Source organism: Ovis aries, chromosome 7 (assembly GCF_016772045.2).
Source record: "Ovis aries strain OAR_USU_Benz2616 breed Rambouillet chromosome 7, ARS-UI_Ramb_v3.0, whole genome shotgun sequence".
NCBI classification, from domain to species: Eukaryota; Metazoa; Chordata; class Mammalia; order Artiodactyla; family Bovidae; genus Ovis; species Ovis aries.
In genome coordinates, this window is record NC_056060.1 from 83,439,285 (window position 1) to 83,455,010 (window position 15,726).

Sequence of the window (15,726 nt, forward strand, 5' to 3'; positions counted from 1 at the left end):
GAGTGATAATTTATGGTGAGGAGGGCATATCAACCAAGCCAAGGGAAAAAAAACAAAGGAAGACTATGACTTGGTTGAAAAGAAATTTTTATTAAAACAAAAATTGCTTAGGTGCCATCTCATTCATTTTCACTTGTTAACAGTTTTTTTGAAAAAGAATTATACAACTTTTAAAAAATGCTGGTTGTAAATTTATAGTTTTTTTTAATAAAGATAAGAATTAGAAAGTCAATTGATACATTTTTGTTAGAACTGCTATTTTAAAATTAATGCTAGAATGCAGAATAAGACAAATTGCTTTAACCTTTATTATAGGTAATATTAGACTTTCTTGAAACCAAATTTTAAAATGCTAGTTATTACTTCCTTATCACAGCACCATTTTTCATCAATGGCTCCTCTGTGGGACACCACTGTATTCTGTCATAAAACAATAAATAATTTCATTGCACAGGTTAAAAGACCTCAGGAACCAGGTCAAAAGAAAAGAGTCTGATTAGCAGCAGAATTTGTTCACGTTTGATTGCAGACTGCTGGCAGACCTGGGCGTGGGGTGGGTAGCTTTACTCTGCAGTTTTGAAGTGCCTACCTCACAGTACCCAAGATGCCTATTGAAGAGATTTATGGATCCTTTGGATTTGTATGCCATAAAGAATATCTTGCCCAGAAGTCTGATTTGAAGATGAAAGGAGAAGATAACAGTCTGCTTTTGACCCAAAGTAAGCTTTTCTTGGGAAATATTTTTCAAGGAGTGGGAAATGTGTTACCACAGGGGAGCTTTTCAGGTAAATGCAGAAAATTTATAAGATCCTAGAGTAAAAACGTGAATGTTGCAAGTGTTCCTGGAATCTCAGGAAAAATGTGCCCAGAATGAAAGATGGCAGCTCTGGGAAAAGCTGGGTGACTACTGGCAAAGTCCAGAAAGGTCACTGTAGGGAAAAAAGGTCATCTTTCATAAGAAAATAGGTAAAAAGAACATGGATTCTACAAAAGTACACAAACAAAATCAGGCAAGACATGAATTTTAAGGCACACCTTGCAAGGACCTCCATGACCCACAGAGGATGTTTTGATGAAAACACACACACAACATCCACTATGTGGCAGGCCTTGTCCTAAGTATTTGAAATATATAACATATTTACAGAAAGGAAACCTAATCACCAATAGTAGACCCTGTAGGACCTCTTAGTAAGAGGCCCCAAAAGTATACTAGCAGCAGAAAGAATATTATAGACAAACTTTTGTAAGAAATAAAAATTCTCATTCTAAATTGTTCTTATAATGGATAAACTGGTTAATTCTCCAGATGTTCTAATCAAGATTATCAGAAAATATGTAGCTACATTTCTGGAGTTATAATGCATCTGCCCAAGAGTTCTGAAAGTATTTGGGATGACTAAAGGAGTCAGCTGAACAACGTGTGGCTTTTATAAAAAATGTTTCAGAGATAAACTGTGGTGATAAAAGACCAGGAAATCTTACTTCTCTGAACCCATCAAGCTGGAGGAGTCTTTACTGAACACAGCTTATCTCTTGGGAAAACATGGTTTCTAATGGGAAACGGTCTCCCCCAGTGAAGTTTATGGGATTTCAGTTCTCAAACCAGGAACTGAACCTGGGCCCTCACCAGTGAGCATAGAGTCCTAACCACTGGACCACCAGGGGATTCCCTGTCCCTAATCTTGAAGAACATTTAGTGTATGAAGACTGGTTCTAATGGCCTTCTCTTTGTCAAAGATGGGAAGGTCCAGAGGTCAAGTAGTATGTTAAAGAGAATGTAAGGGATTTAGGAGGTGTTTTCTTCAAAACACCAAGACTATGAAAGTGAAAGTGAAGTCATATCTGACTCTGTGACCCCATGGACCGTAGCCTATCAAGCTCCTCTATCCATGGAATTTTCCAGGCAAGAGTACTGGAGTGGGTTGCCATTTCCTCCAGGGGATCTTCCCGACCTAGGGGAACCCAGGTCTCCTGCTTTGCAGGCAGGCACTTTACCATCTGAGCCACCAGGGAAGCCCCAAAAGACTGGAAGGAGGGATTAGAGCAGAAGTGACTATGGAGGAGGCATTTTTTTTTAACATCAGTGCAGTCCCAAAGTGGAATGAGTTGTCTGGAAACATGCCTAAACAGAAACAGTGATAACGAGTTAGAAGCATTAAGGGACTGCAATGGATAGAAGACTGGATTACATTTTTTAGCCATTTCCAACTCTAAAGATTCTATTATTTCATTCTGTTTTAGCATTTTTGGAAGAAGGAGTAGGTATAAAGGTGACCTCAGTATAATTAAACATTAGTGTGAAGAATGCAAAAATGCCACATAGAATTGAAAAAACAAATTTGGGGGGATAAGTATATAGAAATTTGCCTAGTTATTTGCACATGTCAGATATTAAATATTTCTTGACTCAATGGACTATCTTTAAAAATAAGGTTCCCCAGGAACTGGTGTGAGGGCCGAGTATATTTATGTGAAAAAGCTGAGTCTACTGTGGAAGCTACAAGTGTGTAGAGATACAATTCTGCTGGAAGGCAGCTGGAGGTAAAGAGCCAGACTACAGGAAGATCTTCCAAGTCCAAGAACAATCAAGTGGGTAGACAAGCAAATGCTGGTCATGTGGGAGAGAACAAGATAATGGACTTTAGGGGAAATAATTCACAAAATCAGATGCTGAATATTCAAAGTGAGCATCAACTATATGGAAGTGGGCCAAGATGGCCAACCAAGTCAAATGTATCACCAGGAAGGGTATCAGAAACCCTGGGACTAGACAGCTATGTAGAGAATGAAATGATCAGGGGGCAGGGCAGAAAGAGACACTGCTATGAAGAGACTAAAAGGGCAAGCTGAAAGGGGCTATTACCAAAATCTAGGTCCTTGGAAAGCATACCCACAGGCCTCTTACCAGAAGCCAGGGTATAGCTGTATTAGAAATACAAAGAAATAAAATTTAAGATGACAATATAAACACAAGTGTAGGAGGAGGTATTTGCAGTGGAAACACACATACTCCTTATATAAGATTGGATGTGTTCATTAATCCGAGGGTTGACTGATAAAAAGTTGATTAAAAGGTGGTCTGTACAAGGCAGCCACACCCTCCCAAAACGTGTCCCCTTAACTGGATGTCCCCCTTCTGGCCAATGAGGAGTTGCTCTCCATCCTGCTGAGATTTAGAATGGCTGCTCTCAGCTGCTGGGTTGGCGCTAACACAAAGTGGGATCGTGTAACTTCAGATATGGTGTTTTTCTCTGAATTACACATGGAAAGCAAAACCTTTTTCTTTAAGGGCAGGTAAGTGGAAGTAAAGGTGGGACAGGGCAAAGTGTAGGAAAAATACCAGTGTCAAAAGGTCATGGGACTGTCATCAGTTTAACATCTAAGAGGATAATTAAAATGTTCAAAGGGATGAGGCACTAAAAGGGCTGAAATGAGATTTTTCTTTGGTTGCCACGGTTCCATCCCTGGGTTCCCCAAGGTTATAAGTTCCAAAGCTGTTACTTTTGGCTCTCTGATACACAAGGAACCTCAAAGATTTAGATTCTGGTACCAGCTATGCATGAAGAGTGGTTAGGAAACAGTTCACATTTGATGTGTAAAATTAATTAAACCCAAATCTCTAGACCCAAGGGCAAGACTTGTTTACAAAAGCCCGTTCCTCTTGATGAAAACAGCTGCTGGGCCCCCCAGACTAGCTCAGAACACAACAGAATCCTCTCCTCTCTCGTTCTCCCTTTAAAAATGTTGGCAAATGCAGGCCTCAGAGGAATGGCATCGCCTTAGTGGGAGATGCCCAGAGACTGCAGCAGGTGAAAGGTGGCCCCCAAGGCCCAGCCGGTCTCGATGTTGTTCACTTTCTTCGTGAGCTGTTGGGAAGGAGAAAAAGTCTTCACATTTTTATTCCATTTTCAACTCTAGCAAGTATAACAAGCAGATAATATCTTCCCAGATCATCTACATAGCTAAACCAAGGCAGCAGTGGGAGTAGGCAGTCTCTGGAGGCTTCTCCCGACACTCCCTGTAAGTTCCCCCCTGCTACTGCCTAGCCCCACTACGCCTGCCCATCTGATCCCTGAATCTTCTGGCCCAGGAAGTGGTCTCAACTCAGGACTTCTGAAAAGGACCTTTTAGATAGGCTTCTGAACTCTCCCTAGTCCTGAAACTAAATATATAGCAGGTGTTAGTAGATTTAGGGGTAGGAAAGAACATACTAAGCTTCTCAATTCATACTTTGTAATTAACCTCCTCCTCTTAAGCACTCGTTAATAACCAACCAAGGGATTTTAGGCATTCTAGGCCAGATTGTGCTTCAGTTGGTTCCGTGACTTTGGGCAAAAGTTAATTTTCTCAATTACATAACAGGATTAGATTCAGTTCAGTTCAGTTGCTCAGTCGTATCCGACTCTTTGTGACCCCATGAATCGCAGCACGCCAGGCCTCCCTGTCCATCACCAATTCCCGGAGTTCACTCAGACTCACGTCCATCGAGTCAGTGATGCCATCCAGCCATCTCATCCTCTGTTGTCCCCTTCTCCTGCCCTCAATCCCTCCCAGCATCAGATCAGCATTTGTCAAATTGTTTCTTCAGAATCCTAGGGGTTCCTTAGAAGTGCTTCAAAGGAGAAAGGAGGCAGATGGTGGTGTTCCAGGCCCCCTACCTCTGCTTCAACCAGATAACTCCATTTTTATCAGTTTTACTGGAATTCTGCATAAGCTATTATAAAGATGCTATGCCCAGGTTTGCAAATCAGTGGACTGCTTTTAATCTTCTAACTTCTTATGACACAATTCTTTTGTGTTAACTTAATAAAATGAAGTCAACAGTCAATGTGCCAAAAGCTGAGAAGAATGGCATGTGAATCATTATCTTGAGATTTAGTCTGTGATACCCAAGTCACACTGGGAGTGCCCCCTAGCCCCACCACCCTGAAATGTCCCTCTGTCCTCAGGACCTCGATGCCAAAGTGAAGTGATCTCTGGAATTGGGGACTGCCCACCCCTGATGCAAATTCTGCTGCCACTGAAATGAAGACGTAAAGGATGCCAGAAATGGAAATGGCAGAAAATTGTCCTTAAATGATTTGGTTACTGTTGATGCTTAAGTACAGGTAGTAGTTAACTTAGTATTGAGGGCTTAGGATGACCCCAAGCCTCCCACTGGTGTGAATTGCCTACACTAACAATATTAATAACTTACTATGTGCCAGGCACTGTACTTTATCTCCATTTTCATAACAGCCCTAAGAAATGGGTACTCTAAGGACCCCCGTGTTTTGAATGAGGAACTTAAAGAGAGGGGAAGTAAGTCATCTAAGGCTACAGAGCTAGTAAGCTTGTAGAATCAGAGCTTGAGCCCAGATCTGATAGAGAACAGAGGCATGCTTTTAACACTACACTTTACTGACTATGGGCAAGTAACAAATGCCAATATTCTCGGCAGGTATAACACCACATTAAATCCAAATACCTTTGTACAAATAAATTTATGAAATCTGTGTAACATAAGAAATGAGGCACTATAAACTGATCTGGAAATGAAGAAACAGGAAGGGGAAGTGACACAAGAGGAGGGAACTTCACAAAGTACAATCTATGTACTTGACCTTAAAATTCAAAGTTGCCTTGTGGCATAGTTGTATGTTTGTTACATCTCCTCTAATGGTCTGTATACTATTAATATTTGAGGACAAAGATTACATCTTAATCACCTTTGTAACTAAAATGTGCAATTACTAAATTATGGTATAGAATATAAAAAAATAGGGGATGGATGAAACTTACTGTTTGGAATAGATAACAAGCTACTACAGATGAAGTAAGGAAGACAGAGAGGGACTCAAAACTGAAGAGGCACTAAATATATGAGGCACACACAAAATACATACAACATACTACGTAAGGCATTCAATACTCATGAGGTCTTAGAAAGCTACTCACTGGTGATGCCCTTTGGCAGAGGTCCGTCATGTCCTCTGCCAAACAAAATCATCAAATGGACTGAGTGAGCTGATGCTACTGGCCAGTGTACCTGCCCCATGCCCCTTCAAAAAGAGCAGCTTTGCCCCAGGCACCCTCTGTCCTTGTGCTCCCTTGACCAAACTTTACCTACAGTACTTGAAACCACGTTGTCAGCAGCAAAGACAGGCAGGACGTATGAACCCAGAATTCAGGAAGTACAGCACTGCTTGCACCCCATCCTGTGTGTTCCCCTTGCTTCTTACTCTGACTTTTGAAATTGATTTAATAAACCATGTGACTTGGGCATCTTAACTTGGGCCGCAAACCACTCTGCTCTATGACCTCTGGGATAGCTTGCCTGGTAATATAGAGTCGACCTTTGAACAACAGGGGGTTATAGGTGCCAACCCGTGTAGTCGAAAACCTGCATATAACTACAGTCGGGCCTCCGTATCTGTGGATGCAACAAACCACAGATTGTGTAGTACTGTAATACTTATTATTGAAAAGAATCCGTGTTATTCAGCCTGTATTATTCAAGGGTCAACTGTACTTAGAAGCTGCTACTCCATCAAGCTGATTTCCCATATTCATGGTGCCTTGCACACTGCCTTGTCCATAGCCTGAATGAAATTATCTCAACATTCCGTGGAGTGAGAGGGCTGTTACGTGACACTGGTGTCCTCTCTCTTACCCGTAAGACGGTGCTGCTTGCAAAGCCAAAGCCGTCCTTCAACAAGGCTGTGATGTAACTGAGATCCATGCACAGGAAGGGACTGCCTGAGGTGAAGTTTTCCAGGTTATCACACACTGGCAGTGAGAGAAAGAAGAGAGTGCAATGCAAGTCTGCAGCCATCTGAGAGGTGTGATTTTCTCTAAATACGGACTGAGAATAAGCACAGCAGAATCCTCATTCTTCCTCTCCCAGATGCTTGGGAGTCTCAGGGGCTTTAGAACTGTGCACTGACAGCCTCTGGAGGACTCCAGCTCATCAAGAACCTGCACATTTTTGACGTGACATCTCATATACCCAAAGGTGCGTGGGTCCTACCTAGTTCATTTGCTATGACCTAATGTTGGGGCTTAATTCAACTAAGTCCCTTATACAGTGTTAATGCTGAGACCCAGAAGACAGGGAAATACCAGTTAGTCCTATTTCATGGCCTCTGGATGAGATCAGTTATTTGCATTTACGATGGACTCCTTCAACGAAGCCTCTGCAACTATTTCTCGTATATTCTGGTGGTTAGTTTCATTACTACTGATAACACTATTTCAACTTCTTTTAAAAAAGGAAGAAAGAAATGTAGTAAGAAGAAAAGGTTTTCACTATTTGTCCAAACTCTTATATTCTCATTTTTTCTTTGCCACTTAATGCTTTTAACTGCTGGCAAAGATAGGAAACCAACCTGCTGAGTGGCTTTCTGCTGGCTGAGGTGCATCAGGTGACCTTAAGGTCACTGGGGTTGGCAGGTACAGCCTCACAGGCTTGCCTTCAGTGATTTCCACTGACACTTACCTTCCCTTGCTTTTCTCTCAAAATCTTCAACTTTTAAAACACCCCCCTTTTCATAATCTGAAATGAAACAGAACAGCAGTTGAAGTCAAAAGGCCTTCCAGGAAGCATAAGAAAATTTACCCTAGTGATATTTATAATAATGAAAAAGTAAAAAATTTCCAATATTAAAAATGAGATAAACAAATATGACATATCCCTACAATATAATCTATGCCATTTATTTTATTTATAATCTTATGTATGCTTAACTACAGCTAAAAAACTGGCCCATTAAAAAGGGGCCATTAAATACAGTAGAAAATAAAAAATTCATATCTCAGGCCATGACTGATCACATATATACATTCTCACAGCTAAACAAAATGTGTTACTATTATGATAAGAAAAACAGTTATAAAGCGGAGAGAGGAAACATTTTGGGGTGATGAGTATATTCATTATCTTGAATTTGGTGATGGTTTCGTGGATGTTTACACGTCAAAACTTACCCAATCATATACTTGAAATATGTGCGTTTTATTTTATGTCAATTATACCTCCATTAAGATGTAAAAAAAAGAAAGAAAAGACTTCATGTATACTTGTTTAGTATATACTTCATGTATACTGGTTTAGGCCACCTTCTAGCCCCAAAAGATTCTAAACCATACTCTCCCACTTGAGTGACGTGGGAGCAAAGCAGGGTGAGCAGCTCAACAAAGCATTGCAAATACTCCTTTGTCCCCTCCCTTCCCCACCACAGGCTTGCCCAGCTCCCCCCTGCACTGACACCTGGCATGAACTTACCAATCATGTCTGTGTCCACGGCTCGGTCATAGTAGTAAGAGAAAGCGTAGAAGGAGCCTCTCTGGACCTCATCTGGTTGATGAAGTTTTCCTTGCACCACCCTCAGCACTTCTGCATAGCAGGGCTCAAAGCCCACCTCTCCTGTTGGGGCAAAGGTGCACAGGGGCAAGGTGGGAAAGTGAGAGGCAGGCTGCTGAGGGAGGAACACCAGGAGGACCAAGGCGCGCTGAGGCTCGGGACAAAGATGAGCAAACTTCTGCAGCTTCATCCCTCTGGAAAACTGGTACTTGCTTCTCCACGGAGGCTCCTTCCCTAACCTGCGTTCACCAAAGAAGCCACGGCCCACCTTGAGCTGCCGCCCAGCACTGTGTTTCACCGTAGTTATGATAAGTATGCAGAGGCTCACCTGCTTCTTCACTGGAAAAATTAAGTTGCTCCCTTGAGTTGAACGTCTGTGCCTTTTATAATACCTAAGATCAATTACTGTTTTATCGTCTCAATTCTCTAACTGAAATAGCTAAACATTAATTGAATCTGAGACAGTTTCACCCTGCTGAGGGCTGAGACCCTTAATATGTTAGATGCTAAGAGGTTTCTAATGGATCCGCAACACTTGGGCAGGAAAGAGCTGCACAGAGAGTGACAGCTGCCGTGTTCACGGTCATGCTACACTACTCCTGGAGGCACACCAACATCTCCTCAGAATTAGCTCCTGCAAAAAAAAAGCTTCTCTTCTCTTGAGCTCCGGAAGAAGTTTCCCATGGGACTTTTCCAGACTTCTACTATAAACATAATTTCAACCAGTGGAAAAAACACCACTTGCCTTCTTGATTGCCACCATACTGGTATTTCACACCCCCAAAGATCCACTCTGCTTCCAACCATCTCGGCAGACAGGCACTTCGGAAAGTGTGTCCATCAATTCCTAGAAGAAACCAGACCACAAAGTAAGAGGCAAGGGTGTGAGGGAGAGACAGAAAGAAAGGCAAACAAGAAGCCAGTAAGGTTAAAAGGTATTATCAAGGTGGCTGGGCCCTAAAATCATATGGAATTAATTCCGTGACTGCATCCTACGATATGAATTCTTACTTGGGGTTCACAGATGGGCTTGGTGAACCCCCTGAAACTCCAGGCAAATTTTCATGCTTATGTCTATTTGGCAGAGGGGTTGTTGGCTTTCATCATATATTAAATCTAAAACTGATAATGGAATAAAGTTCCCTCATTTCTAAAAAAGGGAAAAAATACTGGTCTACTCTTCTCATTGGTTGTTTTAAGACTTAATACACCTGAAAATGTAAACTCTGAAATGTCAAATCATCATCACAATTATAGCTTACTGTGAACCACAGGCCACACAGATTTAATTAAATGCAAAATCTCTTTTAAGGCGAAGAAAAGGGGCATAAGAAGTTAAGCTAACTGGCCCTAAATCACAAGACTAGTACTGAACCTGGTTCTGCCTGAACTTTTGACCCCTTTCTGCCTATGAACAGAGGAATGGAGCGGTTCGGTTATTCTATCTGTAAGTGGACTGCTGCCTGCACCTCCCACATAAAACGTAAGGGCCTGAGCAAGCTTCTGCCAGATTTGCTCCTTGAGTCTTAATTTCTGCAGATGCTTCAGCCTTCTGGCCACAGACCCCCTATACCAACAGACATCATGCTGGAAATGGTTAATAATATATCTATAAAAATATCTGAGCTCATAAATTAGAAAAGGAATTTGCCATTATACAACATATGCCTCCTACTTCAGCATAACCCCTTCTGCCACAGAATCACTGCCAAGGTAGGGAAAAGGCAAGCTGAGTACTGGTGTCGCTCTCACCACACCCCGACCAGCACAGGCACCCAGACAAACCTTCTGTCTCCAGGGCTCCCAGGGTTGCTAGTCTTGCAGCTTTCAATCCAAATCCCAAGTAACTGTAAAATACAGGATTGACTAATTTCATGCTGGTCCTGAATTCTCCAGCTTAAAGCTCCTTCTTCCAAAAGTAATATGGTTTCTCCGTCTCCCTCTGGAGGGAGGAAAACCTTGCTCTCCGTGACCTATTCATCTCATGCAGACAACACACAGTAATTCCTGCACAGTTCAGATCAGGGCTGTGCAGTAAGAACTTTCCATGATTTAAAGGCCAGAGATGGTGACACTTCCTAGGGTCCCACCCTGGGAACCATCCGCAGAAAAGCTCTCATTATCTTAGCTTCTAGCCCAACTGTGATCAAATTCTGGGCTGGATTTTGAGCATCTGAGGTCAGTTTAAAAGAAGCTGACACAGAGCTTTGGCTGAACCTTCTTTGAGTGTTCTGTCTAGAGAAAACTTGACATATTACTTTCACTTTTATATTACTTATCTTTTTTACTCTTTTACATTATTTTAAAAAATCTTATATTACTTTTTATTTTATTACTATTACATGTTTTTAGACCAAGAATAGAGAATCTTGGGTCCCCTGGGCTTTGGTAAGTGGCTGATAAGTGGGTTTCAGTTATCAAGCCTTCGGGCACTGGCAAAGATTTCGTAAGGCTTGTCAGTTGCAACGAAATGCGAAAATGCTTTGAAAAGTTAGGAGAATCAGACAATGCAAAATATTATTTCTCCATGTCCCTCTCCCTCACCTATGTGTATAGAGCTTATAAGTGCTGTTAAACATCTCAAAGGAAGTGAGGTAGCCCCTAGGGGTTTGTTCCAGGGTTTTCTGCAAAACAGAAAAAGCAAAAAGACTACTCAGGATCCACAGTAGTCTGAAGATGTTATCCTCAGTATCCCCTCTCTCTCCTCCCCTCCAAAATCAGAGATGAAGAAGACAGATTACACTGCTCATCTCACAAGGCTTGAGGAATCAAAGGGACTCTGAACAGTGAGAGCAAGTTCAGTCAGTCAGTAATTGACACTACTCGGCCTGCTCACGGTGGAGCGGCTGTCTGAAACGGGGCCCTTTCTTAGCACCATGAAATGTCTGCCAAGCGGGTTGGTAACCAGACCCTTGTATGTATCTGACTCACCTCGAACTGAGGCAGGAACGTGATTTGTGTGGAGGCCCCTCCCAGGTCCAGGGTCCCAACAGTCTCCTGGTTGTGGCCGTGCAGCTGACCTGTGAATGACAGTCAGCTCTGAGCATCCTGGGCTTCCTGGACAGCCCAACACTCCCGTCTGCAATTTCTCTCCTACTCCTGGCATATACTGGAGGCATTCTGTAAACACTCCATGCTCCTCAGCACCTAAGGCTGCAAGCAAGGGCTAACCAGGAAGGACTCTTGCTGCAGCTGAGGTCCTGAAGGCAGGTAATAAACATTAACTTCCTGTCTTTCCTCCCCATCCTCCTTTTTTTTAAAAAACGAAAGAACAATATGAAGAGAAAAGGTATTGATATTTTGCTCCCTGACCATGTGTGAAACCCAGTTAAGTTCTTAGGTAAATGTGAGAATGTGTTACCTGTCAGAAAATTCACAGTAACCCAAGCTAATATGCCTAAAAAAGGAGAGAAAGACAAAGATTACATCCAGAGCATTTTTTCCCCTCTTCCTAGGCCCCACCTTTGTTCTCTTATCTCTAAATTTCGTGTCAAAATTACACATTCCCTGCTCCCCATCTTTCCATTTCCTGCTATCCCCTTCCTCCTTGCTTATTTGTTCCTTTCTCTTCAGCACCCCTACCCTGTCTCCCCAGTACCTTTAATCAGATATTCATTAACCCCGGCCCTCTCCCCCACCATACATCAACACCTTGCCCACCTTCATAGGATCCATCCATGATGCTAACACTGTCATCTGGTACCAGGAAAGGTGATTTCTTGAAGATCTCTTTTACCTAGCAAAAAAAGGAAAGAAATCTAGATTCCCTAAGGCAACAGAACAGATTCCAAACATATCCTATAATACTTAGAAAACCACACTCTTCATTTTCCCCAGATAAAGTTTTAATAGAACTCATTCCTTTTCCCTAAGAAACTAGGTAAGCCATCATCGGTTTCTTGTAAAAACAAGCAAACAAACAAAACAACAATGTACCTCAAAGAGCAGTGCATCAGCTTTCTCTTCTGGCAGTAAGCGCAGCCCCGCTGTTGCCTTTAGGACCACTGGCGTTCTCTTCCAGTGACTTGGAGGGATTGAGTCTTTGGCCACCTCTAAGAGCTCTTGAACAGTCTCAGCACCCTTCAAAAGAGAACACCTGGTGAACAGTGCATTTAGTGGAGCGTGTCTGCTCCCGCAGCACGCTCTGGGACAGTATCAGGAGCAAGGGGGCCAAGGGCTCCCAAGGGTTTTATAAAAAAAAAAGGGGAGGGGGCAGACTGTGCAGAGCTGCCACACAAATGCTAGCTGCAGCTGTCATTATGCTACACCTTTTACGAGTTCTGGCACAATAGGACATATAAGGTTCATTTTTGTATTACCAGCACCGACATGTAAGGTACACATGTTCAAATTATGTTAGAATCCATTATTTTAAATCCATTGTTTTTCTGAGTAAGCATCTGTTCTGACAACATATTGCCTCTTAAACATTATAGCCACAACACAATTTTACTCTCCAAATGTCAAATCAATTTCTAACAATGCAATTGTTTTCAACAGCTCCTAATTTTCTATAGCACATTTGCCATTTCATAACGGCAAGCTGAGAAAATAAACATCCTCTTGGTTCTTCAAGTTCAAGCCATTTTTAACATCAGGTTTTCCTCTGGTTAATGATTACACTTGTGACACTGGACAATATCTTTAATATATGCTACCAAAGTTCAACATTCTGCCTTACTCTATTTTATATCAGTGTGGCCCCTGACACGTGGGGTGTTGTATCCTCTGAGAGCTCACATGTGAAATACAGCTATGACAGAACTCTACATTCATCTTCTATTACTAAAGACTTTTTGTCATGGGTTTTGCCCAATTTCTAGAATATAACCATGGTTCTGTGCTGTACAAGGGCATTCTGAAATGGAGTTCACCTCAATTGCCATGTGTATACCTTCTACTTTATAGAACTTCACAACCATTTTCTGCATCTACATTAATTAACGCAGTTGATGGCTTCAAATCAAAATCTTAAACAGTCAATACAAATAGCACAATCTCCTGAAAGATGGTGCTCTCCCAGCAGGGTGACAAGCTATTTTCACACCTCCTTCCCCCTAAGCCCTGGTGAACCCAGGTTATACAATTACTGTTATCCAGGAGATTAGCTGAGGACAGAAAACTGATCTCACACATGACCTCAGTATCAGCAGAGAACAGCATAAAATATTTAACAGCAGTGGTGTGGTCAAGCTATCAAGGCATTTGAGAATCTAAACATCTATTGTAAAAAACTCACCTGCTTAGGTTGATCTACAAAAGCAGAAAGTCCTGGCTTCACAGAATCAAAAATCTCCCCTTCCAGAACTGGAAGCTGTCCTATGTTGTCCATGAGCAAAACAGAAGAGAGATAGCCGATTATTAAAAGTCAGACTCTTCCTGATCTGGCTATCTCCCCCAGCGATTCCAAGTCATCCCACCTGCGAGGAATGGCTTGAAGGAGTATTGGATAGGGGGGGAGAGGATGAAAAGTAATCACCAAGGGTCCCTCTGCCATTTCTCTGGTGGGCACCTCGCTTCTACTCCTTTCCCTAGACTCTATGTGTAACTTGAGAAGACTGAATATTCAGAAAACATTAATCTTCAGGGCCCCCTCATTCCCTTTTCCAAGGGTGGTGGTGGTCTTCTTCTCAAGACCACTCTCAATATTCTGAACCCTGGAGTATTGATTCACCTTTGGAGAAAAGTAAAGACAAATTATAACTACACTTCTTAGACACATGGGTTCAGACTACAGGCAGTCCTGATCGCTTTTAATTTTACACCAAATTAAACCATATGTGTTCAGTTATAGTCCAGAGTTTTCTCTGAAGAAAGACATTTAGAGACTGTAAGATTCTGTAGCTGGCATCACACACTCTCAGCACATCTGTTTCTAGGAGGAGGAGATGCTCAAGTGTGGGTTTCACGATGCTGGTGAGAGCGCCAGCTGCACTCACCTGGCATTTTCTGCACGAAGGTGTAAACATGAATTCGTGTCCCAGTGCTCCCTGCGTCAAACATAATTCCATACAAGGTGCCGGCACTGACGCTGACCGGGCACATGGAGGACAGGAAGACCCCCTCAAACCAAGTCTGCTGCTGTCTGTGGAAGACAGTGCTGCACACACAGGACGCTACCAGCACGAAAAAGGCTATTCCCTGGGAAAGGGCCATTCTCTTCCGAGACGTGGTGAGTCTTTTGTTCCAGAAGCAGTGCTGCTAACACACCTGCAGTGACTTCTGGGACAAAGACATGCAAGGTTAGACCAACTGGCCTCTTTGTTTACACTTGTAAAAGATGAAACACCCACAACAGAAATCCCACCTCTTTCCCCAGGCTGGTCCTTCTGTTCCTAAACACCTGCATAACAAGCTAGACTAGGGTGACAGAGGCTCTGAGCACCTTTCCTGAAGGGTGTCTGGTTGCAAGAGGAAACTGGGATTTAAAATTTATTTCTCCATGCTCTTTCTTTTTCCATCTATTTTTTTGGCCACAAAAATTCTTAGTTCCTCAACCAGGGATCAAACCTGCATCCCTTGCCCTGCTTTTACTAGTAGGGTGGATCACACATACTCAAAGGCTCTCTCTGTCACGCTGTTCCTAATGTTGCATGTTATTTTTTTCTTTCCATTTTGACAATTTTGTCTTTAGATCATGAACCATGTGCCTTGCAGGATCTTAGTTCCCCAACCAGGTGTCCCCTGCAGTGGAAGTGTGGAATCTTAGCCAGGGGAACACCAAAGAATTCCCTCTTTCTTCTTTTTGATTGATAAATAGAAGCTTCAATTTCTGAATTAAAGTTATAAAGTTACAAAAAAGTTACAAAGTCCCTGGCATTGGGGTTTTCACAGCCTTTAAAAATCAGGCCACCTGTGACCAATATTGCCAGTGGCTTGCAACCACATTTTAAGGAAATAAATCAACTTAATTAAAAAACACTTAAATAGACCATTATGGTTTTTAAAACATGCTTCACAGGTTTCAGGCTATGTTATCTCCATAAGCACTTAAGAGCAGAAGGGCAAATAAAGACAGAAAGGCTCAATGACCTGCTGAGTCATAAAGTGGTGCATTATGGCAAGTTACTGCCTGTATTTCTTAATCTGCTTATAACAAAGACAAAAACTTATTAAGTGCTCAGCGTTATCTACTTCGGATTTTAGATACAAATGATGCAGAAAAACTAGAGTAAGGTTTCATGGAAAAATGTCTCCTGCATAGGGTGCATTTTCTCCTGGTGTTACTGAGGAAGGTCACATCTATATCCTCCAACATTTCAGGCTTCCTTAGTTGCCTCTTATGTACTTTGCTCAAAACAATTCTGGGTCTTCTGATTCACCTTTCACCTCTGAACTTCTCCTTATGTAAGTCATGGTTACTAGTTAAACAAGATCTAACT

General features: G+C 42.2%; 1 protein-coding gene across 48 annotated transcripts in view; it reads right to left on the reverse strand.

The window, feature by feature from the left end:
* Window positions 1-70: 70 nt before the first annotated feature.
* ENTPD5 (ectonucleoside triphosphate diphosphohydrolase 5 (inactive)) overlaps window positions 71-15,726 on the reverse strand; it is a 34,930-nt gene continuing 19,274 nt past the window's right edge. For 20 of the 48 annotated variants that reach the window (XM_060418307.1, XM_060418301.1, XM_060418319.1 and 17 more), the window contains 12 exons: window positions 14,284-14,563; window positions 13,584-13,663; window positions 12,281-12,424; window positions 12,005-12,080; window positions 11,706-11,741; window positions 11,276-11,364; window positions 10,889-10,968; window positions 10,130-10,191; window positions 9,090-9,191; window positions 8,267-8,407; window positions 7,481-7,537; window positions 71-6,771 (listed from right to left, as the gene is read on the reverse strand). In XM_060418307.1, the coding sequence (XP_060274290.1) occupies window positions 6,533-6,771; window positions 7,481-7,537; window positions 8,267-8,407; window positions 9,090-9,191; window positions 10,130-10,191; window positions 10,889-10,968; window positions 11,276-11,364; window positions 11,706-11,741; window positions 12,005-12,080; window positions 12,281-12,424; window positions 13,584-13,663; window positions 14,284-14,500 (1,323 nt within the window). In that variant the 5' untranslated portion in view covers window positions 14,501-14,563 and the 3' untranslated portion in view covers window positions 71-6,532. Of the gene's footprint in view, window positions 6,772-7,480; window positions 7,538-8,266; window positions 8,408-9,089; window positions 9,192-10,129; window positions 10,192-10,888; window positions 10,969-11,275; window positions 11,365-11,705; window positions 11,742-12,004; window positions 12,081-12,280; window positions 12,425-13,583; window positions 13,664-14,283; window positions 14,567-15,726 lie in introns of all 48 variants that reach the window. The other 28 variants (XM_027972010.3, XM_042252755.2, XM_060418329.1 and 25 more) reach the window with 3 other exon arrangements.